Below are 26,136 nucleotides of genomic sequence, written 5' to 3' on the forward strand. Positions count from 1 at the left end.
TCAGTTCTGAAGCATCATGCCTTTTCCGTACTCTCAGTGAAAGCAAAAGCTGAGAGGGCTGCGCGTGTGTCTGTGTTTCCTTCTCTTGGTTTTGCTGCAGTGGATGTTTCCCCTCCTTATGGGCGCAGGAGAGCTGTTTAAAGAATTTCTGTTAGCTAACTGGCTAGGGGCTTTGGAGAGTGACTTGGGGATTGTCTTCCTCAGTAAAAGAGCTTTTATGAGCTATCTTTTTCATGGTGGATAGCACTCCTGGGAGGGGAGAGCCATATGCTCTAAGACTGAGATGACAGAAGGTCAGCATAATGGGTTGGGGCTGTAACAACTGTTAAAGGCAAAGAGCAAAGAGTTTGCTAATGTGCTTATTTGCTGTCCTCAGTCAGGTTCTTCCCACTGCACTGAATAACAGAGCCGTGGTTATGTGATGAGAGCAGAGGTCAGTAGCCTGGGTTTCCATCTGAGATTTAGCTTTAAAATGTCAAGGGGCCTCAGGTGAGTCATGTTGCCCTTATCTGGCTTAGTGCTTCATCCGTCAGTTCTGCGGGGGATGTAGCAAGCCGTTCCTAGGGCACAGTAACTCTGGGCAAAGCCCTGGGGGCTGGTGCTGGCTTGGAAATTGGGCAGTGATGGATGGAGAAGCTGGCAGGAACATGGTTCAGAGGACAGGTTTTAAATGATTCAGACCTGGTTCCACATCCTAGTTCTGCCACGTGATGGCCTGGTGGCCATGAGAGAAGGGAGTGACATGTTTAGATTTTTGTTTCCTCACTATAACGTGGGGTAACGATAAAATTTAAGGACACTGGGTTGTTCTAAGGATTAGAGCTCCTAAACCACAAGTGAAATCATTACACACTGTTTGGGAAGAAAAAAATGTGGTCCCTGTCAACTTGAAGATGGTCCCCCAAGCCCTTCTCCACTCCAGGTTTCCAGATTATTAGGATAAAATGTGTTTGGGTTACAAAAGAAAAGCTATGCCTCAGACCCTTGTCCTCGGCCCTGACTCTACCCCAGGCTGCCTAGTGCTTTTGTGAGGAGCCAAGTCTCAGTGCTTATGCTTTACTTTATGTGTAGTTTTTTCTCCCCAAAGAGCTCAAAGTTCTCTCTCTCCTCTTCCTTGTTTCTCAGAGACTCTTTTTTTCTGCATTTCTCATATCCTCTAAATATTCCTGATTGTGCAAAAGAAAGCATATGGTCCCAGTCTCATTTCTTACGATAATTCATGGAGTGGGGAGAGGTTCTGACTTTGCCCCAGATTTTGGACTTGATTTGCAGAGTCAGGATTAAATCCCAGGTCATCATCGTCGTCTTTTTTTTTCCATTGAAGTACCATCAGTTACAGTGTGTCAATTTCTGGTGTACAGCACAATGTCCCAGCATGCATATGCATACATATATTCGTTTTCATATTCTTTTTCATTAAAGGTTGTTACAAGATATTGAACATAGTTCCCTGTGCTCTACAGCAGAAACTTTTTAAAAAAATCCATTATTATATATAGTGGCTAACATAAATCCCAGGTCTTCCGATTGCAAGGCTCTTGCAGTATTTACTGGATTCCAGATGTTGTTTGAAATGCGCAACTCTAGAGGCTACTTACTTCCTTGTCGTATTTTACCACAAACTGCATACATTAAGTCAGGAATTTCAAGAAGTGTTCTAAATATGAAAGATAATCGAAGAGATGTGAATTGCTGTGTCATGTGGTGGCTTCTTCCAAAAGCAGGGGAGAGGCAGTGAATTATGCCTGTGGTTTTTTACATCTTGAGATTTTAAATCAGTTTCCTGTCCTTCTTACCTTCCTCATCTCTTATTTCTGCTAAATTGCTCTTAAAAATTATTGATTCGGCAAGTTAGTTTTTGTACTGAACACTTAACTGTTAATGAATTGTGAAGTAATAGTCGTGTCATTTTCCATTTCTATAGCTTCACCTTTCATGCCTTTCCCTGTGCCATAGTGTGACTCATTTGTTCTTTCCCTAAGGATCCGGAAATAAAACCATGTTATTGAGAAGAGAAAAATAGAACAGTTAAATCATCTTTATATCAGATTGTTCTGGGGATTTTTTTTCATGTGGATCTGTGGACATACTTATAATATAGGTATATACCTATCCACATGTGTGATTTCTATGTAAGTATTTAATTTATCCATTCAGCAAAATTTATTGGCGTTCTACTGAATGCCACACTCCTGTGCTGGGTTCTGGGAATCCGACAGACACAATCTTCTTGCCCTCATGGAGCCTGTTAAGGAATCAAACAAACAAACCTGATGACGTATTAATTTTATGTGAGGAGGAACTATAGCATCATGGTTGAATGCAGGCAGTTTTGGAGTTGGACCTGGTTTCCTATCTTAGCCACCTACGAGCTGACTGATCTGGGGCAAGTCACTTAAATTCGCATTCAGCTTCCTCATTTTTAAGTGAAGAAATAGCAGTACCCCTTATGGAGTTAACTGAGAGGTTTCATTGAGATACCCTGAAGAAAAGGTTTAGTATGCAGTCAGCACTTCATACATCTTAATTATGATTATTATGTTTTTAAGTGTAATGAAAATTTAAATACAGTAAGCTAGCAAGCTATGAAATGACACCTCACTCGGAAATCTCATTCATGGAAGACATTTGTTGTGGACCTTTTTAGGGGTGTAGGAAGGAGATGAGCCATCTGGGAGCCTGCAGCTGTAAATAACACCTCTCTGCGGACAGTCTCTGCTTCATACTCACTACAGAAAGTAAGCGCTGATGCTAATGAAGCCACAGTTCTTACAGAACTGGGCACTTCACACTTGTCTCCTTTCACAACGTACAACATAAAATCATGGAAGTGTTCAAGTATTCTCTGAAAATAATGTTTAACTAAAAATACCACTTCATATAAGCTAATTGCTTATCTTCTCTCATAACTTGCTAATGAGTTGTTGTTGAAGAACATGGAAGATTGTGAGTTTAGGAGAACATGATAAACGAAGTCCTTAGCAAGACTAAATTGTGTTTATTTTGCTCCCTTCACGCTATGCTTTTGAGCCTTATCTGGCTTTGCAAGCAGGACTGAACGGTTTCACACTGTTACTCTGAGAGAGGGAGTGACTGAGTCTGGAGCCGACCTTTCAGCACATGTAGTCTGTACCCTGTGATGTTGGTGGCTTGGTTTTCGTTGACTCAGAAGTCACCTTCCTTTAGGATGATACTGCTATATACCATGCATTGTTTAGGATGAAACAAGCTGATTTCTCGAACTTTAGAACTAACTCCTCCAGGATTGAACAGACCATGAATGTTCTTTTGTGAAGTACATTAGCATATTAAGCTTTCTGAAATTAAAGAACCATCTGCATTATTAGACAACAAATTCCATCTAGCAGTGTACCCTGTTAATAGGCAGATGATGAGAAAGTTAGTTCTTTGTTGCAGAAATCCAGTGTGTTACTTATTTTCTCTTAATAGAAATAGCTTCTTCGGTGTTTAAGTTGACTGGTTGTTAGCATTTAGATGTTTTATGGCCTTGTGTTGGAAAAACTACCACTTATTTTCACAATTATAATGGTCTATGTCTCTTAAGCAAATCATATATATCTACCGTTGTATAAGGCAGAGTATTAACCATTTTCCTGGGACCTTGCTCCTTTTTCTTCTCTCTTTCCTTCCTGCCTACAAGTTGGATAGTATGACTGTAAAAGTTGACGCCGTTGGCCACCTCATGCCAATGAGGGTGGCTACTATTTAAAAAAATAGAAAATAACATGTGTTGGTAAGGAAGTGGAAAATTGGAATCCTTGTGCACTGTTGGTAGGAATGCAAAATGGTGCAGCTGCTTGGAAAAATAGCATAGAGGTTCTTCAAAATATTAAAAATAGAACTCTGATTGAGCAATTCTACTCCTGGGTATATGCCCCCCAAAATCGAAAGCAGGATATTGAAGAGATACTGGTATACCTGTGTTCATAGCAGCATTATTAACAACAGCCACAAGGTAGAAGCAACCCAAGTGTCCATCAATGGATGAATGGATAATGAACATGTAGTGTATATATACTGTGGAATATTATACAGCCTTAAAAATGAAGGAAATTCTGACACATGCTGCAGCGTGGATGAACCTTGAGGACATCGTGGTAACTGAAATAAGCAAGTTGCAAAAAAACAAATACTGTATGACTGACTTACATGAGGTACTTAGAGTAGTCAAATTCATAGAGACAGTAGAATGGTGGTGCCTAGGGCTAAGGGGAGGGGAGAATGGGGAGTTAGTGTTTAGTGGGTTGAGTTTCAGTTTTGCAAAACAGACTGTTGGAGATGGACGGTGGTGATGATGGCACAGCAGTCTGAATGTGCTTCATGCCACTGAACTGTATGGTTGAGGTGGTAGGTTTTATGTTGTGTGTTTCACTAAAATTTAAAAAAAAAGTTGAGGTCCTTGAATAAGGTACCTGAAAGAAGACTGTAGTTGCTTCTCTCCCATCTTGGCAAGGATCCCTGGAAAGTATCCCTGGAGGAAGTGAAGTGGTTGGGATGGAGAAGCTTTGAGGCGGAAGGATCTGTGGGTGCATCCAGCAGCTCATGTCAAATGGGTGGTGAAGGAAGACCCCCTAAGTGCAGCACCTGCATCTCACAGATGAGGAAACTCAGGCCCAGAGTGAAGTGACAATGCCTGAACCGGATGCTCCTGCCTTCCCATGTGGTCGGGCATGGTATGTGGCTCCCCAGAGGTGCTCCCTGCCTTGGCTCATCTTGTCGGGTCTCTCCAGGGTTTTTTGCTGGTATTTTGTACTTGCATTCTGTCTTAAGCCCAGGAATTTTTATTTTGTGCTTTTATATTGATGAATTATAAAGGAGCAGAACTGTTTTTACTCAGCACTTCTGACACCAGATGTTAGGTTTTCTCCAACAACCAGCTCTCCAACTCTCTGGACACCAACTGGGTGTCTTTATGATTCAGTTCAGTCTGACACTAACCACCCAGAGTTAGCACAGACTTCACAGGTTTAAAAACTCAGTCCCACAACTCTGCCTCCACTTCAGAGGCCAGTCACACATATTGGGTGCTCTGGGTACCCACCTTTCTATCTTAAGTTGGCTGCTAAGTTGGGAGTTCCCACAACTTCCCCCTTTCAGGTTCGGTAATTTGCTAGAACAGATCACAGATCACTTTACTCACTATCACGGGTTTACCGTAAAGGATATAAATGAGCAGCCAGACTACAGATTTGGGGGTTCTCATGACCTCTTCCTCAAGTTTGGTCATTCATCGGAACAACTCACAGAACTCAGGAAAGCGCTTTACTTACAATTGCTGGTTAATTACAAAGTATTCAATTCAAGATTAGCCACAAAAGAACGACACTCATCTTTCTTTTTCCAAGGGTTTCAGGGGCTCTGTGCCATAGTCGGGGGACAAAGACCAAGTATTTGGGGATTGATACGACAGCTAGGAAGAAGGGGAAATACGGAGGAAGAGGAGAGAGGGTAAATCGTGGGTGGAGGGAGTGTGTGATCTTTCAACCTGTCTGGTGACTTGTCATTTGACAGAGACACTAAATGGAGTGTTAAGTAAGCTCACAGGGTCAGAGGGAAGATGCAGAAGGAACTGTAAGTGCAGAGGACAGTGTTGTTAAGAGGGAACCAAGAAAAGGGATGATTGGAAACAAACCAACATCGTGCTGTCTTAAGAAGCATGTCTACAAGCAGTCTTGTATGTGTACAGAGACACTTTTTACCTATGTGACACTGTGGCTCATCGAGGTCTCATGGCACCTGCAGTTTATTCTGTAATGAAAGGAAGATGTTGGATTTCCTACTTTTATCACTTTATTTCTGGGACATGATTTTTCCTTGGAGGTTTTCTAAAACCATTCCAGTAATACACAGGGGAAGATGAGACTTTACAAAGTAGGTCTACAAAATGGAGCAGTTGCTTCCATGGTATGAAGTTGAAACCCCTCAGTCCAGCGGGGGGCAGAGTGGTGTTGAGCCAGTGAAACCACTGAAGGCATCTGTCGTATCAGTCTTAAGTATGGATGCCTGTTTAAATGCTAAGTGTTGCTACTTTAAATGTGCATTTATTCCTAAGTGATAGAAGCAGATGCCATATGCCAAGGGAAGTCCGTTAGGAGAAGTACACCCAACAAGGGGCATATTTCAATTCTATCCAAAAACTGAGAATGTCTTTATTTGTTAAAAATACGAACTCTCAACTCACAGTTTCCTTTAGGTTTTAGCCATTGTCTTGCAGTGAACTAGTGAAATACAGAAAGGTTTGTGCTCTTCAAACAGGAACAGAGGAATGATTTATTTTAAAAATGTAATACCACATCAGCTCATAAGGGGCACATGGCTGAATGGCGGGATGTGAGCCTGGACCAGATGGCCTGGACTTGAACCCTGGCTCCTCCACTTTCTGGCTGTGTGACATTGGACAGGCTGTTTAACTTTCCTGTTCTTTAATTCTCCATTTATAAAATGGGGCTAACGATTGGGTGACCAAACATGCCTAGTGTATGCTCATGCCTGGCAGAGTTGTTAATAGCTCCTCTGTTCACTCCCCAAAGTATCCTTAGTGGGACAATTACATTGTTGCCCTACCAGTGGTGGAACCTACATCAAAATCTCATTTGAAAGATTAAAAACATTAAAACAATACTAGATTATAATACGTGCTCAGTAAATATTAGCTGCTATTATTAGTTGCTACAACTGGAACCAGTGTTTTAAATACTCAGTTTTATGTATTACCCGCAGAAGCAAGACTTGTGACCACAGACCTTGGGCTGTGAAAGTGACACATTTTATTGGAAAATGGAGGACCACGGACACAGTGAGCAAGTTAATACAGTTTTGAAAATTCTCTTCCTTTTTAGCCTAGCGTGGGTGAAGCAAGTAGCATGGAGGAAATGACTGTTTTCATTCATTTCTCTAACAGGGTAATCACCATACAGCACATGCTGGTTTCACAGAGAAAACACTGCGGGGGTTGTTGATTTGGACTGTGTGTTTAATGTGCTGTTCTTTCCAACCTGATCTCTAGTTTCCTTTCTTTGACCTTTCCCCGGATCTCTGGGTGTCACCCTCCTTTCCCTTTCCTCATGCAGTGTCTAAAGCTAATTGCAATCCCTTCAGTTGGTCCTTGTGCTGGAGGATGAATAGAATTACACGTCATTGAAAAAGCTTTATTTGAAGTATTGGTTTCATCTACCCACTCTTTTTTTTTTTTTTTTAAATTACTGAGCTACTCCCCCTCCCCCCATCTACTCTTAAAATCCTTTTTCATGTGTGACATCGGGTAAACCAAGTGAATTGTTGGGATTTTGACTTTGTTTTTCACGTGCGGACCTTGGTCAGAGGCGCTGCTAGCCTAGAAGCTGCGTTGGGCCTCGACTCCTGGCCTCGTCACTTGCTGGCTGTGTGACCTTGGGCACTCCAGTTATTTTGTCTTTCTGAGTTTCACTGTTCCTCATCCCTAAAATGAGGATAATGATTCTTCCTGCTTCCCAAGGTTATTGTGAGGATCAAATGAGATAAGAGTTATTAGTATGCTCTAAGCAAATGTAGGCTGAGTTGCTTTCTTTAAAAGCGGTTGAAGTGGTTGAAAAGACATTCCTTTTAAGAGACGCATGAGCAGAGGCTAGAAGAAAAAGAAGATTAACAAAAGCTGCTCCTGTTTGTGAGCTTCCGAGCTGCCTGTTGTTAAAGTACCTGGTAATTTAACCAGGATGCTGCTTTAGCATGCATGAAGTGCCTCACATAGCAGCAAGATCATTTTTCTTTAATCCTAAACTTCACCTGCCAGAACCATGCCTGGGGAGCCCCTGTGATATGATGGCTTGAAGGCTTTACTAGAAGTCGAGCGGGCAAGAGAGCCTAGCTTTTTGCCAGTCAGTGTGAGAATGACTTTAACCGTCAAGGGAAGACGCACGCTTCTCCGGGTCAGACAGTGGAGAGTGAAATCTGCCCTTTGAAACTCCACATCCCCCTGTACTTAAACATCTAAGGAAGCCTTTGACTCCTAGCATTTTGGGGTTCTGGAAGTTTTTCTTCTTTTCACTTATTCTAGTTTATGATTTGGTCTCCTTTAGCTTAAAAACTGATTTTATGATAGAAAATTTCAAACATACAGATGTTGAAAGAATAGTGTAGTAAACCCTCATGTCCTTAGTACCACGCCTTAATAATGATCAACTCATCCACACATCCCCCCACTCCTCCTCCCCTGGATTATTTGAAGCCAATCCCACACCTTTTATTTAAAATACCATCTTTTGGGGGGTTTATTTTCATTAAAAATAGCTTTATTGTGGTATAATTGGCATAAACTGTGCATTTCCAAAGTATAAAGTTTGATCAGTTTACTTATGTATATATACATAACTATATATATGTCTATAAATATATATGCTGATAAAAAAATAAATACATATACACACACATGTGTGAAACCACCACAGTCTAGATAGTGAACATACCCATCACCCCAGCTTTCCTTGTGCCCCCCGGTCATCTCTCCGTCTTGCCCTCTCTGCCTCTCATGCCCAAGCAATGACTGATCTGCTTTCTGTCACAGAGATTAGTTTGTATCTTTTAGAGTTTCAGATAAATGGAATCATACAGTGTGTACTTTTTTATTTTGTCTAGCTTCTTTCACAATAGCATAGTCTTTTATTTGTTCTACACATACTACTGTGCTCCTGCTCAGTACCATTTTGGAAGCTGTAGGACCTGCTAGGAGGCTCTTGTAGTGGTCCAGGTGAGACATGGTGGTTTGGAGCTGAGTGGTTACTATGGAGATGAGAGCTGCCATCCATTAGAGATCTGCTTTGGAGTTAGGGCTCGTCAGACCAGCTGGATATGGGGGTGAGGGAGAGGGAGGAATCGAGAATTACTCCTTAGGATTCCAGCTTGAGCATATGGATAGGGTGTAGTGAAATGGGGGAAGACTCAGGGAGAAATAGGTCTGACGTTTCCTAGTTTGATCCTTTACTGGGTGTGCATTGCTTTTTCAGAGTTACTGTTGTTATCATTGTTTGGTCTTAAGCAGTATCTAATCTGCAGATGAAAACAATATTTATAACACCTCAAGATATTCACAGGATTGCTGGGTCTTCTCAAAATGTTATTAAATAAAGGCCAGCTGCCATCGTCAAATCGAAAGCAGTGAATTTCAGTTTTTCCCTCAGGTGTTTGTGGTATCGGTTGTACCGGGCGAGGGGAAGAGAAAGTAGTGCAAAGGCAAATAATGTTTTCAGAGTTTTAAAAGCTTCTTGAGGAGAAATTCACTCCACTTCTTCTGTGGCCCTCAGAATGTTATTGTTTGGGTTTTACCATTAAACATGTTAAGGTTCTACCGAGTCTGATGCTGCAGTAATAGCTTCTGCATGCTGTGACCAGCTATATGAATTTCATTGTAATATAACAAAGCCTGGCTTCGTTTTAGAGGGTTAGTAACGTGTCAGCTATTTTATTAGAACTTAGACTCCCTTTGGAGGTTTGGCTTTAGAAAACTGGTCAAGTGATCACTGTGGTTTTGGAATTTTGGGAGTTACATGCCACCTGGTTTGTGGGCACCTTCAGGAAACCTGAGTTAGTCATGAACTAATAATGTGAAGTAGTAAACAGTGACTGCATGTTTGTTGTTTATTACTTGCTCAATACTTTCTATGCATTATCTCATTTAACTCCCACATCATTCCAATGAAGTACGTACTATTATCAAATCCATTTCACCGGGGAAGAACCTGGGACATCGAGAGGTTACTTAACTAGATCAGTCTCACAGTGTCAGAACCATCACTGGAACCCAGGCAGGTAGTCTGACTCCAGAGCCCACGCCTTTCCTTAAGAGATAACCCTTGAGGTGGATCTTGCAAAATAAATAGTAGTTTAATGGGTAGTGGGGATGGGCATATCATGTGGAGAGAATCAAACGTTTCTTCGGTGGGACATGAGAAATTCATTGTCCTGGGGGTGTGATTATGAGAAATGATGTTGGTAAAGTAGGAAGGACATAGAATATAGCCACAGCAGCTTTTTCATAGATAAATTTATTTCTTTAAAAGTTTCTTGAAATCTTGAACAAGTTCAAGAGAACCCATGTCTGTTTTATCAGATCTTAAGAGCTCAGATGGGGAGCTTCTGAACGAGCTGATCTCGAAGGCATCTTCTGATTTCAAACAACCCAGATCTGATCATCCTGGAGTAAATCTACTGTTCCCACCTTTTCTGTTCAGCTCTGATTCCTTTTAGGGTTAAAAGGAATAGTCAATAATTTAAAACCAAATGGTCTTCTAAATCTGCCCACCCTCTGACAATAGCTGAAAGGCTAACAGTCAGCTTGCATCTGAATATGATGGGAGTGGTACCCCACTTACTTAATTCCTAAAAGTATGGTGAGTATGGAAAGGGAAGTCTAAGATGTGGTAGTAAATCCTTTTTCAGAGGCTCTTATCTCTTGCTTTGAAAAATGTATTGTGCTATTTAGTACTAAGAATTGATTATAATGAAGAGATAATAAATATAAAATAAGAGATACCTTTAAGCTTTAATAAACAGTGTTATGTCTGAGTGTCACTGAAGCAGAAACAATACACAATGGAGCATTTTAGTTTTTATTGCACTGAATGTGTTCTGGTTTTTCATTAAAAAAAAAATGAAATGGGTACTTTATGAATGTGAATTTCACAGATCAAATCTCTGACTTTTGTCTCCCAAACTCTTCTTTCTTTCTTCCTCAGGCAACATTGTTAATAGTCCTTTAATGATTCCTTTTATAAAGAGAGTCTATGCTTATATTAGTGTGTATAAGTATATTTTTTAAAGAATTTTGTTATGGAAATACTAATAAGTAAGTGTAGAGAGACTGTACCCATAACTCAGTTTCAACAACTATCAACTATCTTAATCATGGTTCAGTCAGAAATAGAACTACTAGCATGTGTGTAATAAGGAATTTATGACAGACTTGACCTTCCAGAGTGACCGTAAAGTTGCTATTATATATATGTATGTGTGTGTGTGTAAATCATTGAAATGTCTAGTTTTCACCTAAAAAGCAATAAACATGCAAACTAACAGGAGAGTGTGACCCATATTATGGGAAAAGATTAAATAGAAACTGAATAAGCCCAGATTTTGGATTTAACAAAAACTTACAAGTAGCTATTATGTTTAAAGGACTAAGGGAAAATATATTCAAAGAATTGGTAGAAAATATAATGTGAATCAACAAATAGAGAGTCACAACACACAAATGGAAATGATTAAAAAAAAAAGGAACCAAGTGAAGTTTCTAGAATTGAACATACAATAACTGAAATGAAAAATTTCCTGGATGAATTCAATAACAAATTAGAAATGGTAGAAGAAAGGATCAGTGAACTTGAAGGTAAATCAAGAGAAATTTTCCAAACCGAAGAACAGAGAGGAAAAAAAAAATTGGAGAAAAATCAACAGAGTCCTGTGTGACAGAACCAAGCATTTCGACACACGTGTAATAGAAGTCCCAGAAGGAGAGGGGAGAAAGAAAGGGACAAAACATTTCTGAAGAAATGATCTAAATACTTAACCAAATTTGATTATCTACAGATCCAGGAAGTTCAGCAAACTAGGATAAAGACAAAGAAAAATACACATAGATACGTCCTAGTCACAGTGCTGAAAGACAGGAAATCTTGAAAACAGTAAGAGAAAAGCAGCTTATCACACGAGTCAACAGTGTGATTAATGGCTTATTTCTCATGAGAAACAGTGGAAGTCAAAAAATGATGGAGTGATATATTCAAAGCGCTGGAAAAAACTATCAACTAAGAAGTCTATATTTAGGAAAATTATCCTTTGAAAATGAATGTTAAAGAAGTTTGATTTCTGGTTCTAGGAAAATAGAATACACATATATTCGTATATTTTCCTAATCTTCCCACTAAATATGTTGAAAACTCTGGACACTACGTCTATAAGGAACGTAAGAATTCCCTGAAAGGCGAAAAGAGGGCAGGTAGCTGCAGACCCTGGGACCCTAGGGGTGACATGGTGGTGAGTTCTGTGGATTTCCTTTTTGCCCCATATATCCAGGACTTGGAGCTGAAGAAGCCACCAACCTATAAATGCCAAGAGATGTAGACCAAAAGAGTCCCAAGAAAAGCCTGCTTTCTCCAGCCAAGGGGCAGTCTTTCAATACAGAAAACTTTGTCAGTAAACCACTCTGTTCCATCTAAACACCATGGAAAAAACTGTTCCCCCATGCCAGCAAATGCCAAGGGAGGAGCCTAGATTTGCACCCTCATGAGGCTGTACTGAGGTGCCGTAACACCCCTGCTAGGGTGGTGTCAGAGAAGGCCAGGCAGGGAGCCTGGCCTTGCATCACTGCCTGGCAGCAGTGAACCGTGGTGTTAAGTGGAGGCTGTGTGGGGAGCCAAAACCCTTACCTCCTCCAGCAGTAGGTAATAAGGTGTCAGTGGAGGCTGAGTGGGGAACCTGGACTTCTGGTTCACCTGGCAGTAACGAGGCAGGTCCTCCCTTCTGCTGGTGTGGTATCAGGGAAAGCCAGCTGAAACAGACTGTTTAAATAAGATCCAGAGTCTTGTAACATAATAAAAATTATCTAGGTTTCAATTGAATAATGACTTGTCATACTAAGAACCAGGAAGATGCCAAACTAAATGAAAAAAAGATAATCGATAGATGCTAACACAAATGGCAAAGATATTAGAATTACCTGCCAGAGATTTTAAAGCAGCCATGATTAAAATACTTAATTGAGCAATTATAAACATACTTGAAGCATTAAAAAAAAATAGAAAGCTTCCAAAAATAAATAGAAGATATAAATGAGAACTAAGGACAAATTTTAAAACTGAAAGATAGAATAACCAAAGTAAAAGCTTTGTGAATGGACAGAATGGAGGAGACAGAGGGGGAAAAAATCGGCAAACTGGAAGCTAGAACAAAAGAAATTATCTGTTGACTACATACAATGTCATTGTTGATGCCCCTGTGAAATAGGACCTGGCCGCCCCGAGCAGGCTGGTCACCCCGCTTCCTGCAGGCTTACTCCTCATTCAACAAGCCAGGCTTGCTGATGAGCAGTTCTGTGGCATCTGAGGTGGATCTGTTTCGTAGCTCAAGACTTTACGCCTTCCCTGGTGTTTTAGACGAGGATCCATTCCCCTACACTGACCCTCAGGGCATTGCCCCATCATCTCTCCTCCTGAGAACTTCAGCTGCACCTTCGCCTCCTGAGATTACTGGGGCTGACATTTAGAAACTTGCTTTTTTTTCTTTTCTTTTTCCTTTTGTTGTTGTTCCTTGCAGTCACCCAAACATGAGAAACCTGTTCATATTTCGGTGTCCGAGAGTACAGCAGGGATGAGTAGCACTCCCTTTGGAGAGAACATTCACACATCTACTGGTCTGTTTCTGGGTGGAGTCCCTGGGTTCAGCTGTGTCTTCGCTTTGATTTGTGAGTAGCAGTGGTGGAGGCGGTGGGCCACTGCAGCCTACCTTCTCACCAAGTACATAGTCAGAAAGAGGAGATACTCAGACACTGCTGTCAGTAGCTTCTTAAGTTGTTTTAACCTGCAGTAGAGAGACAACATTGATTTTGATTTATTGACCCTTTCTTTAACAAATAGAAGTGGAGACACTTTGCCTTTATAGTAGTTTCCTAGGGCCGTCATAACAAATCACCACAAACTGGGTGGCTAGAAGTGTAAGGTCAAGGTCCTGGCAGGGCCATCCTCCCTTCAGAGTTTGGGGGAGAATCCTTCTTTGCCTCTTCCTCCTGCCATTGGTGGCCATTCACCGGCACCCCTGACAGTCCTTGGCCTGTAGCTGCATCATTCCAGTCTCTGTCTCCATCTTCGTGTGGCCTTCTCCGTGTCCTCTCCTCCTGTTATAAGGACACCAGTCATTGGATCTAGGGTTCGTCATAATCCAGTATGGCCTCATCTTAAATATTTAGAAAAATTACAAATCTGCATAGTTCCTATTTCCAAATAAGATCACATTCTGAGGCTCTGAGTGAACATGAATTTTTGGTGAGGGGGAGGGACACTGTTCAACCCTGTCCTAGTAATTTTTCTGTTTTTCTTGGCAAAGTGGTAAGCATTTCAAACAGATGTAACTAATCCTACGTCATGGTATTTTCTGGTGAAAATAGTTTTATTTAGAAGGATCAGCCGAGCAGTCACGTAGAGGACTGTAGTATCTGCTGTGGTCCTGTCAGCCCAGGATGACTCACATTCGTGTTGTGTCACTCCGATGAGTGTCACTTTTATTGATTGCAGACTTGGTTCTTTGGAGATGGCGAGAAAAAGGAGCTGTTCTGTTCTCACTCCTTCCTGTTGGCAAATCAGCTCCTTCTTGTTCTCAGATCTAACTTGACAAAAGAATTGAATCTTGCATGATAGCAGACCCAATGAGAGACGTTCATCAGAATTTAAACTGCCGTTCGGTACATTGTAACACAGCATGCGGAGAACCACCGGAAGCAATGTAATGCAAGAATTCCCAAGCAAGAAGTTTAATGTGGAGGAGAGGGGACATTCTATGGGGTCGCTGCACAGTTACAGGTGCTTTCATTTCTGCTTCAGTGAATTCTTGGTGATTATACTACTTTTGTAGAATAATAAACTCACCCAGCAGATTCTGTTGTAAATGTCTGTCAGATTCCAGATACTCCTGGGGAGAATGCTGTGCTGGTAAGTCATTATTTTCACATGGAGCTCTTCTCATTTTTAGTGCCCATTTGTGGTTGTTAAAAGTTTACTAGTGTAGCATAAAGCAGTTAAGGCCCTGGAAATCCTGTGGCCTTGCAGTGGAATGAGGAAGAGCCAGTGGCTTGGTCTGTGGCAGTTTTTAAGTACCTGGAAATACTTAGAAGGAAACATGAACTTCTGCCCACAAGTTGACATTTGCAGGCCAGTGTGTTGGCCATGCTTGGAGCAAACATGGTTCTTTGAATGTCTGCCACTTCTGTCTGGGCCTTTGACAAGGAAAGGGAAAACTAGGGTAGGAGGTGTTGTTCTACCTGCTCTTATTTGCAGTAAACAAAGAGCAGGCAGCTGTGTGCTTAGTTGACTTCTTGCATAACGAGGGGAAAACAAAAACTCTTATGCCCCTCAGGCTTCCCAGAAGTGGTTCTGGGTTGCAGCGGTGCACTGGGAACTCTCACGTCCTCTTTGCACAGCTTACCTGGCAGTGAGGCTCTCGTCTTGGCAACTGAAGTTTACGGTGTTCATTCCCATCACACTTTTATCCAAAGCCCTCTCTGGAAGAAATAGTCTTACCTCTTGGCTGGCTCTTTGTGGCTCCAGTTCACATTCCAGTGGCAGCCACTGTTGTGTCTTGCCTCCTTTTAGGCACTGCCCCGTTTCGTATCCTCTTGGTCTCCAAACTGGAGGCCCTGTGGACTCTGGAGCCACGTTGCCTGCATGTGATCCTCATTCTGCCACTTGCTTAACCTGCCTCAGAAGTTGTTAACGGAAATTACATCAATTAATACTTGCAAACTACTTAGAACCATGCCTGGTTCATAATAAGCACTATGTAAATTTTTTTGACAAAGATAAACTATGTTCTGTATCTTAATTGTGGTCGTGGCTACATGACTATACATTTGTCAGAACTCATCAGAAGTGTGCATTTGAAAGTTTCAAAAGTATAAAGGTTTACTGTGTATAAATTATACCTCAGTAAACCTGATCTAAATTTAAAAAAAAAAGATAAAAAGCGCATTCATTTATTCAGTCAGCAAAGGGTTTATTCGATGTTGCACAGTAGGATTTTAAAAATGTAATTCAAAGAGGCTTGCCAGTCTGGTTGAGCAGGCCAGTTATAATACAGGATCAACTGGCCTGTCAGCGCAAGAAGGGGATGTGAGAGATGCCGCCAAGCAGCTCATTAGGCATCTGGGTGAGAAACACTTTAGGGCTTAGGGGTTGGATCGCTTAAGGTGGTCACAGAGATTTCATCAAAGGGTGAGAACTTGAGCTGGACCTCAGGGGATGTAGAATTTGGAGGGGTGGGCATTAGGGAGGGTGTGTGGGTGCCGGTGCAAGACCCAGGGGCCGAAATATGTGTGGAGAGTTTAGGCAACCCCGAGAGAGCTGGTTGGACTAAATTAGACCCTCTGACTGTGGGAGGGGCAGCTGTGCTCTCTGGACTAATGCGTTCTCTTTATCCACAGAAAGGCCCCCCTTCTGGGAAAGACAGAGTGAAGAAAGGTGGATCCTACATGTGCCATAAGGTAAGTCAAGTCTCTAAACTCTGTCCTGGTGTTCTAACAGTAGGTTTATGGATCCATTGGCCCCAAAATGTCCCATCCATTTCTGCTTTTTTTTTTTTTTTTTTTGAACGAAGATACTGGGGATTGAACCCAGGACCTCATGCATGCTAAGCACATGTTCTACCACTGACCTAGACCCCCCCCACCCCCTACTTCTGCTGATACACACCTGTCCCCCTTGAAGCCTTGGGCACAGGCGTGGGGAGAAGTAGCACAAGAAGCAGAGGCTGTAAATGACATACTGTCACCCATATTCCATCTGTTGTACCTTTACCCTCTGAGAGACCTTTGTTGTCCCATGAACCAGGATGGGGTATATATCTTTTCCAGCATGTAAGTCTGGAAGCACACTCTTAATTTATCTGAGATTCCTGTAAATTTCTGGCTTCTCTGTTGAGGTTAAGGTGAGAGTTGTAAATGGAGGGTAGATTGTGTTAGACTGGAATGGAAACATTCCCAGCGTTCTAGGCATATAGTGTGTGCTTTCTGAGCTAAGCACCAGTCTCAGAGAATGATTCTTCTCTTTGGCATTTCATGAGTAACCTTTTTAAGGAGTTTAGAAATCGAATACCACCTCTCTCCCCTTTTTTCTTTAAATCATGTATTTTTAGTGTCTCCAGCACTTCAGCTTCTGTCTTTCTATCCGTGTGCAAAGATGGCATTTTGCTGATTGTTATTGCAAGAAGCGTCCCGTGGTACTTCAGTCAGTCTAGGCAGCTAGAGACTGAAAACAACCTGTAATGGCTCCAAATTAAGTTATTAATTTGATAATAGAGGCATTGTCAAACTTTGTCTTAAAACAGTTGTTCTCAAACTTTATTGCATGCTAGAATCATCTGGGATCTATAAAAAATACTGATGTCTATTTCCTCACTCATCTTATTCTGATTTGATTTTTTTTTCTGGAATGTGACCTGGACATCAGGATTTTAAAGCTCTCAAGGTTATGATAATATACATCAAAGTTTGGGAACCGCTGACCTAAAGAGAATCTCTTTACATTATGTGTATGTGTGACTTTGTAGGTGTTTGTGTCTTCTGTATTTCTTAGAATATTTAATATAGTTATTTAGGTGGTTCATAGAGTTGAGCTCACTTTATGCCTTGCACCTCCCTTTATAACTAGATGTGAACAAATTTATCTTTAAAATTCTAATTTTAATTTTAAGTTAAAAGCATGGACCCAGGTCATCCCAGTACTTTAAAATGTTCATATACTCACCTGTCTGTAGCCCCACATTTTTTCTCTAATCTAAGCTGTTATCTGAATCCTCTTGCTGGGGAACCAGAGTTCCATGAAAAACAGGTGAATCTATTTTTGTGCAACACTATCTCAAAACCCTAATTGCCACCAGTTATGTCTCTGACATATGGCACTTTCCTTAATTGGGACTCCATTTACTCTGTAAGAATTAAGACCAGAAGATTTTTCCTCAAGAATAAGTGGAAAAAATGAAGCTTGAAAAAACATTTTAAGCATGAACACGAAAATATTCTAGTGCCATGCGTATGAATGTCTACGTTAACATTTCATTTTTCTTGCTTATTTTAAATTTTTGTAAGCTTCCCAGTTTATTCTTTTACAATATCTTTGAACCTACGTTTTTAATGTCTACATTTACATGGTGCAGTTGGTTTTTGTATATTTATCTTGTGTCATGCAACCTTGTTAAACTCATCTATATTAGTAATATTTTTGTAAATTTTACTGTATTTTCTACATAGATAGTTATACTGCCTATGAATATAGACAATTTTACTTCTTCCTTTTAAATCTGGATGTCTTTCATTACTTTTTCTTGCTTAATGCATTTGCTAGAACCACCAGCATATTGTCAAATAGGAATGGTAAGAACAGACATTCTTACCTAATTTTTGATCTTAGGGGAAAAACATTAAACTTTTCACTGTTAGCTATGATATTAGCTACCATGTTTTCAGAGACACCCTTTATCAGCTTGAGCAAGTTTCCTTCTGTTCCTAGATTTTTGAGTTTTTATCAGAAGTGGATGTGGATTTTGCCAGATGCTTTTTCTGCAGCTATTGAGATGTTTGTATGGTTTTTCTTTTTCAGTCTGTTAATATGGTGAGTTATAATCATTGATTTTCAATTTTCAAATTTTAAACCATCCTTGTCTTCCTGGACTACATCCACTTAGTTATAATGTATTAGAGTTTATATTTATACATCTTTTAACTTTTCTTAGTCACCCTGAAGGATAAGTTTTAATTTAGTCAGGCTCAGAGTGATGGAGAGAGTATTCCAAAGAGAGAATAGAGTGACAACCCTGAGTAGGATCCATGGGATTTTTCAGAGAGAAATGGTAGCTCCAGGATCTTGGTTAAATTAATTGCAGATGATGTAGGTCTTTGATCTCAGTCTGGTTATTTTGGTGAGGTCAGGAAAACAGCATAGTGTTGGTTGTGGATTACTTCGGAGTACTTATTTTTTTCCACTAGATTAAGAGTGGCAGCTATAACTAAATACATTAAGATGTGGACTCTAGAATTAGATCTGAGTTGGAGTTCTGTAACTGCTCTTCGCTATTCTTTGCCTGTGACCTTGGGCAAATTACTTAACCTTTCTAAGCCTCAGTTTTTGCATTTATAAAATATATATCATAATTGCACCTACTGTAAAATTCTTAGGAGGAGTAGATGGACCAGAGTATATAAGCACTTGGTACAGTGCCTAGCTCATGGTAAAGACTCTGTAAAAGTTAGTTGCTGCTAACACCATCATTCTTAACCACCATCTTTATTGTAGTAAGATTGTTCTACCCCCATCTTCCCTATAAAATAAAGAACCAACGAATGCTCTGCTAAGTAGACAGGAAGAATCCTGGAAATGATTCTTATGGCACAGGTGAGCATCAATAAAAGAAAGAAAATCAATAAAAAGAAAGAAAGAATAATGTAGTTCATTTTGAAGAAAATCACCCTGATTAGAAGGTGACTGACTTTTGATCGTGGGCCAAGGCCAGTTTGCGTGACTGAAGTGAACTCTCATGAATTATTCATAACTTTTCAAAAGTCCATCTAAAGTATGGCTTCTATGAGGGGAAGAGGGCACAAAGAAAAACTATGAGGCAACGTGGCATTGCGTTAAGAGCACAGATTTTGGAATTGGATCGAAAAGGCTACAATCCTGGATTTGCATTTATAAGCCATGTGACGTTAGGCATACTGTTAGCATACCTGTGCCTCAGTTTTTTCCTTGTGATACAGATGCTAATACCTACCTCAGGATTATTGGGAGGATTAAATCACTTAATACATGTGACGTTCTTAGAAGAGTTCACATAGTAAGCACTCAAGAAATACTAGTTGTTCTTGAATGTTGTTAGATTAATCCCTGTGGGGTCTTTAGCCCAACCGACAACACGGAGGAAATCCTTACTCCCGCTGCCCCCAACCTCACCACTTTACATCAAGATTATTAGCAAAAGGGGTTGATCAAGTGTCAGTGGCAAGAGCAATGGATGGGAAATCGAGAGACCTAGGTTCTGCTGTATGATTTTTCCATGATGATTTTATTCCTAATGAGCTACAATTACCTTAAAACGCTTCTTTATCGCTAAAAGTCTTCCTCTCATAAAAACCATATGGCCGTCCTGCTTGACTTCAGAGCCCCAAGGCTGGTAAGTCATTATCTTAAACGGCTTGCTCCTGAATCCAGGATCACATTCTTAGGGCAGGTATCGAAATCAATTTCACGTAGTAATTAGCCGTTTTGAGGAAATGGGGCTAAAACAGGTCCTCATCACTACCTCTGTTCTTAATTAATAAAATGACCCATATTTCAGCCACTCAAAGACCTAATATCATTAATAACAACTTTTGCTGCTAAAAGTAGAGTTGGAAAAAAGGAAAGAGTAATGAGGACATTTAAAATCGGGCCATTTTCCTCTTTCATTACGTATTTCATTAGTTGCCCATTATTGGAATTTAAAATGAACTACTTATTAATAAATGTTTGCCAAGTGAATGAGTACATTTGAATTGGAATGATAATGTGAATTGACTGTTTTCTTATAGGATGGTCCTGACATCTCAACACTAACTTGTAGCGAGTCTTGCTTCTTAGGGTTTAGTTCTTCATCATTTAGTTTAATGGAAGATTTTAGGTACTGCTGTGATCCAGTAAAGGACTAGCTCGTTTTGTTGTCAGTGATTTTAAGTTTTTTTGTTATGCAAACAAAAGATTTTCATTGCACAAAAATTAGAAAATAATAAATATGCATAAAAATAAAATTTATTCACCCTGCTTTCTAAAGAAACTTATTAATAGTATTCTACCAAACTTTTTGGTGCACTTTTAGTTATTCTTCCCCAAAGGGAATTATGTTGTATGTATCAGGGCCTTCAAATATGGCTATAGTAAAAATCTCTTATATATTATGGATTTCTTTTCTACTATCTTACAGCACAGCCTCAGAATCCTTCTGAACACAGTGCTCCAGGCAAGCACAGTTCATCAGAATTGCTATAGCCTGCACTTTGTGGCATATGAATATCTAATTTTAAAATAGTTTATTATATAATTTGAGAGATAAATTGCATATAGAAATATGCCATCCAACAAAGACCTCAGTCCTGTGCCTTGTCACCAGAGATACCCCCTCAACTATCCTATTTATATAGCACATAATTTTCATATTTTTATAGCAAATGTATAACCACATTCCCTTGCTGGCAAAGGTATTACCGTCTTTCCAACATATGATCTCTAAGACCTGCAAGGAAGCAGGCTCAAAACCCTGCTGTTTTAGTGAGGAAGCAGGTTACCTGAAAAAGGTTAAAAGCAAAGTCAGTCCCTTTAATTAAGAATGTTGTGTTCATTATTAAGTAACAAGAAATAATGAACACCTTCACGTGTTTAGGGCTTTACTTTTTGCGTAAGATATGATGAAACACTTTGACATTATTCCATTAATAGCCCCATTTTATCGATTTGGAAGCAGATTCAGAAAGGCTTTGTGTAAGGTTAAATAACTAATGAGTCTTGGATTTTTGCCCTTTCCGGTGAGTAAATTAGCAAAATGTTTGTCATATTTCCATTTGTGTCAAGCCCAACTGTCTCTTTCTGCTGAGAAGACTGCCTTTAATGTGACTCTATCCTTTTTATCCACCCACGTTTCCTGCTTTTTATCTTTGATCCTCTCTACCCGTCACTGCTTTTGCCTGGAATTCTCATTCTCCAAATCTTTGAGCAGCTCAGCACACACAGCACCTCCTCAGAGAAGCCTTCCCGGGCCACCTTATCTAAGTAGCCACCCAGTCTTGCCTAGTCCTCTCTCCCTGTTTAACGTTCTCCCAAGCTGACCACTGCCAGAAACAATCACAGATTTATTGGTTTATTGTCTGACTACCCGCTGTTGAGTGCGAGCCTCCTGATAACAGGTGCGTTGTCTTGTTCCACATTGTATCCCTCATGCCTAGCGTCGCATCTAGCAGGTTGTACACTCGCAAATATTTAATGAATCAATGAACTGTGCTCTGACGCTATCAGGCTACGGCCTTGCTTTCCTCTTAACTTGCCTGGATTTTTCCATTTTCATGCCTCTGATGTCATTATTTCTCCACTTAACATACCTTCTTTCCTCCACTTCTAAGTCCTGTAAATCAGTGCTACTCAATCTGTGGCCCCTGGGCCCATAGCATTAGCTTGTTAGAAATGCAGGTTCTGGTGGGGAGGGTATATAGGTCAAGTGGTTGAGCGCATGCTTAGCATGCATGTGGTCCTGGGTTCAATCCCCAGTACCTCCTCTAAAAAGAAAATAAATAAACCTAATTACCTCCCCCACCAAAAAAAAAAGAAAAGAAATGCAGATTCTTGGACCCAACACCAGACTCACTGACTCAGAATCTCTGGGTTTGTGGCCTAGGAATAGGTATTTACACGAGCTCTCCAGGCTGTTCTTCTGTATACTCAAGTCAGAAGACCACTGCCATCATCATGTAAATCCCACTGTGGCCAAGTTCAAACTTTGACATTCCATAAGCAACCATTTCTTTCCCTGAATCAGTAATAACCTTAGTATCTTTTAACCCTACTTTATTTGTAGTGTTAGATGTATAATCAGTTTCCTCCACCAGCCTGTGATCTCCAGCGGGACCGTGTACACAGGAGGCACTCAGGAAATGCTCGATTGTTTTTTGTTTTGTGTGGTACAGCTACAGAACAGAAATGGCCCCGCTTGGCAGCCTGCCTCCCCCTGAACTCGATTCTCGCTCCATGTGGAGTTCACTACATGCACTGGGGGTGTGGGGCCCTGCGTTATCCACGGGAGCTTGGTTCCAGAAGTTCCACCGTGTTGTTGCCTCACAGCAGCCCAGTGGGTAGGCCCTCCTTGGAACAGAGCTTCTGCTGCGTCTGCTTGCGTGCTCACCTCTCATCAGGTTAGAGCTCCCTTGTGTGCCAGTCACAGGTCGCAGCAGATGCCGTCACTTTTCTCATTATTTCAGGCATATTTTTCATTTGTTTCCCCTCTGCCTGCCTGAATATTGGTACTATGTTGCATTCCTCCCTGGCCACAGGGAAAATGAGAAAATGGGTTGCTTCTGTTTCACTATCTATAAAAGACAGGGCACCGTGTCTTTTTTGTCTTTTTTTTTTTTCCCACATGGTGGAAGTACTCCAGCGAATTTCTTTGTCCGTGTTAGAGATAATTTTTATGAAGATTAGAAACACTCAACTTTTGTGAAACAAAGGAGAATAATAAGGATTAAGGAAAAATACCACCTCTTTCATGCTGACCTGTTTCCTCCCCCCATGAATTACCTCTCCTTCATGACTTCCAAGGTTATTCTACCTGATTCTTTGCGCAGTGTCTGTAACCAGCAGGCAGGGATTTTGACTTCACGGGGCGAAGTCAGAGCTGATGCTCTTGAACAGGACACCTAGTTTATTTTCATTCTCTGTTATTTTGAATCCGAGAATAATCTTAGGGTAAGAGTTCCATGCATGGTTATTAAGGGAATACAGAAGCTTTTGAAGTGTTTGAATCAAGTAATCTGTGGTTAGTCACTGAATATCTAGTAGGCGGACAGAGATATATGTTAGGCTTTCTCATATGTGCAAGGATGTGTACACATGCAGGAGAATATATCGGGGCTGGAAGAGAAGCCGGAGATGTGAGACCTTTCCATCTAGGAGTACAGACTCTTGCTAGGGAGGCAAGCACACCAGTTAGACCTGGGTTCAAATTCTACTTCTTTTAACAACAGTGTCATCTAGGGTAACTCTTTTCATTCCTTTGGGCTGCTGTGATCAAAGGAAATAACTAATGAAAGCATCTGGCCCCACGCCTGGTGTGCTTGGTGTCTGTGTGTGTTTGTGCGTATGTGTATCCCATACTCTGCTGTTACAAATTAATGCAAAACAAATCCCCCACACAAAACTGTATAGCTTTATGAGTTGTTATGATTTAAAGTCCAAAAGCAGTGTGTTAAGAAGAGGTGCTTTCCACAGCCTTTCCTACTCTTGACCTTCCTGGGCTTGCTGTTCAATTTTTGCCAACTGCTGGATATTAAATAATATCTTAATGTTCTTAATTAATATTTTCCCAATTGCCATTTAGCTGTATTACTTGGTTTCAAAATGTGAAAATAACTTTTCAGATTATAAAAGTAATATATTTACTGTAGGAAATTTAACACTCCACTGCTGGAGGATAACTTCTGTTTGGGTTGCAGTCCGTTTTGCATCTTCCAGTCTTTTTTTCTTTGGTATATGTGATTGTCTAGATTGAGATCATACCACATGTAGTTTTGTATTCTGTCTTTTGGATTTGACACTGTATCTGGAGAAATTCCTGTGCCATTAAATGTTACATAAAAGCATGCCTTTTGATGGCTGTTTGCTAGTCTAACATCTGGATATGCCGTAACTCATGTAACAAGTGGTTGTTACCTTTTTTTTTTTAAACTAAGTAATCTTTGTACTGTATCTATGTCATGTTTATAACGTAAAGGACATTGGATAATATGGTGAACTCTGGAAGTGCTGCCTTTTTTGAAACATACATGCAGAGTGTGCAGAAGGCAGGTGTCTGTGGGGGAGGCACTGTCTACCAGGTAGACATGACTTCTCTATAGCTGAGTCTTGGGTACATTGTGAATCTGACAGTTTGGAGCCTTCAGCCGAGAGCCTGAGAGCACTCACCTGTTCTTTCTGCGCAGTCCTACTGCTATAGGTATCGCTGTGCTGCTCGAAGCCAGAACACACCCGACAGCTCTGCTTCGAATCTGGGATTCCGCTGTGCAGCCGACCGCCTGCCCAACACAGGCTAAGAGCCGAGAAGAGCCTTCCCGAATCTGAGAAGAAGTTGTGTCTCACCTGAAGGTGGCTTCCCTCTGAACGCTGAACAACCTCCTGTGAAGAATTCCCACCCAAGGTGGGTTACCTACCTGCCCGATGGCCAAAGGAACCGAGTTGCGAGACCAAATTGCTGACCTGCATCAGCATATGCGCTTTATCGTGTGGTGTATTTCTGGACATCATCGCCGTGTTTTACTTTTGAGAGCATTTTAAAGAGGAAGGAGGTTGGAGGGTGCCCTGAACGAGGCTTTAGGAGGCCTGTGTTCTATCTGGGCTCAGCCACTGGGACTAGACCCTGGGGTCCCACACTCGACCTTCCTGGGCCTCAGTGACCTCATCTGACCAGTGAGGGGATGCACAACAAGATCTCTGAAGCTCTCTCCCAACTTGCAAATTCTCTGAGTATAGAAGATTCTATTGTGATTTCATAGTGAGAATTTATGACAGATTATTTTTTAGCTATTTTTTTTCCACGTGTGAACCTTGGGTCATACTAATCATGTAAAATATTTGTTCTCATATATTATTTTCAGAAAAGGGTCGGGGGTGGGGGTGGCAGTGGCGGTGATGAGTCTTTATATTCATACTGCACTTTGTTTTTCCAAGGAAATCAGTGTCTTTTACGTCACTATGATGAATCCCACTTGGGCCACTGATGTGTGCTGGAGTTCAGCAGTCTGAACGCGCAGGAATGTCTGTGGGGTGACTCTACTGTGCTTTATCTTTTAACATTAAGTGCCTTTGGTTCAGGGGGCAGTTATACCCTATTTCCCCCTCTCCCCAAAGCCTTTAGTGAATGTGAAATGTGTGCTACATGGAGAAACCCATTTAATTCTAGGTGTAGGAGAAAAGGAACGAGAACCTTGAATTAACTGTATTCAGGGTATCCAGTATTTTGTAATAGGGACATAGGAAACCTTGTTGGCTATCAGATGCTTTGGATCATGCACTATGTCAAATAAACTGGTATCTGCTAAATCAGCCTTCACTCATTGGCTCCTTTTCTGTTTCCCTCTGTTGAGTTTTCTTTTAAAGAAATGACTTTGCGGTAGGTATGTGTTTAGTTCGCTAAGAAAATTTCATGTCCGTTAGCTACTTGGTAACTTTGATAGGTGAGCAGTTTGTGGGAATTTTTATTCCAAAAAGCAAGGCTGTTCTGCCAGGAACCTTATTATGACCTTGCTGCTTCGGGCCTCAGTTGATGAGACAAAGTCAAGGGCGGTGCCTCCATCCTGTACCACACATGCCAGAGAGCACCTTGTTCTAGAGTGATGGCTTCCAGCCAGAGGTCCCCGTCATCAGGATCCCAGCCTGATTTCCCAGTCCCAGAAGACCCCAGATCCATATCCAACATGTCATTTGAGAGTACTGCCTCGTCTTTATGTTAGTTGTTCAAAAAGTATTGTTTTAGATAATATTCATAAGGGTTTGATTGAGTCCTCATTGCTACTTTTGTGCCTAGCCTCCTCATGTTAAAACATTGATTTGGAAAAACAGTCGTGTGGCTGGGGCCACATTTGTTTACCTGTCACTTTGT

General features: G+C 40.9%; 1 protein-coding gene across 2 annotated transcripts in view; it reads left to right on the top strand.

Annotated features, from left to right (window-relative positions):
• SUMF1 (sulfatase modifying factor 1) overlaps positions 1–25,580 on the top strand; it is a 77,597-nt gene extending 52,017 nt beyond the window's left edge. For both annotated transcript variants that reach the window (XM_010984992.3, XM_031470767.2), the window contains 2 exons: positions 16,178–16,237; positions 24,461–25,580. In XM_010984992.3, the coding sequence (XP_010983294.2) occupies positions 16,178–16,237; positions 24,461–24,571 (171 nt within the window). In that variant the 3' untranslated portion in view covers positions 24,572–25,580. The remainder of the gene's footprint in view (positions 1–16,177; positions 16,238–24,460) is intronic.
• The last annotated feature ends 556 nt before the right edge of the window (positions 25,581–26,136 follow it).

The sequence above is a fragment of the Camelus dromedarius genome, chromosome 17 (assembly GCF_036321535.1).
Source record: "Camelus dromedarius isolate mCamDro1 chromosome 17, mCamDro1.pat, whole genome shotgun sequence".
Lineage (NCBI taxonomy): Eukaryota > Metazoa > Chordata > Mammalia > Artiodactyla > Camelidae > Camelus > Camelus dromedarius.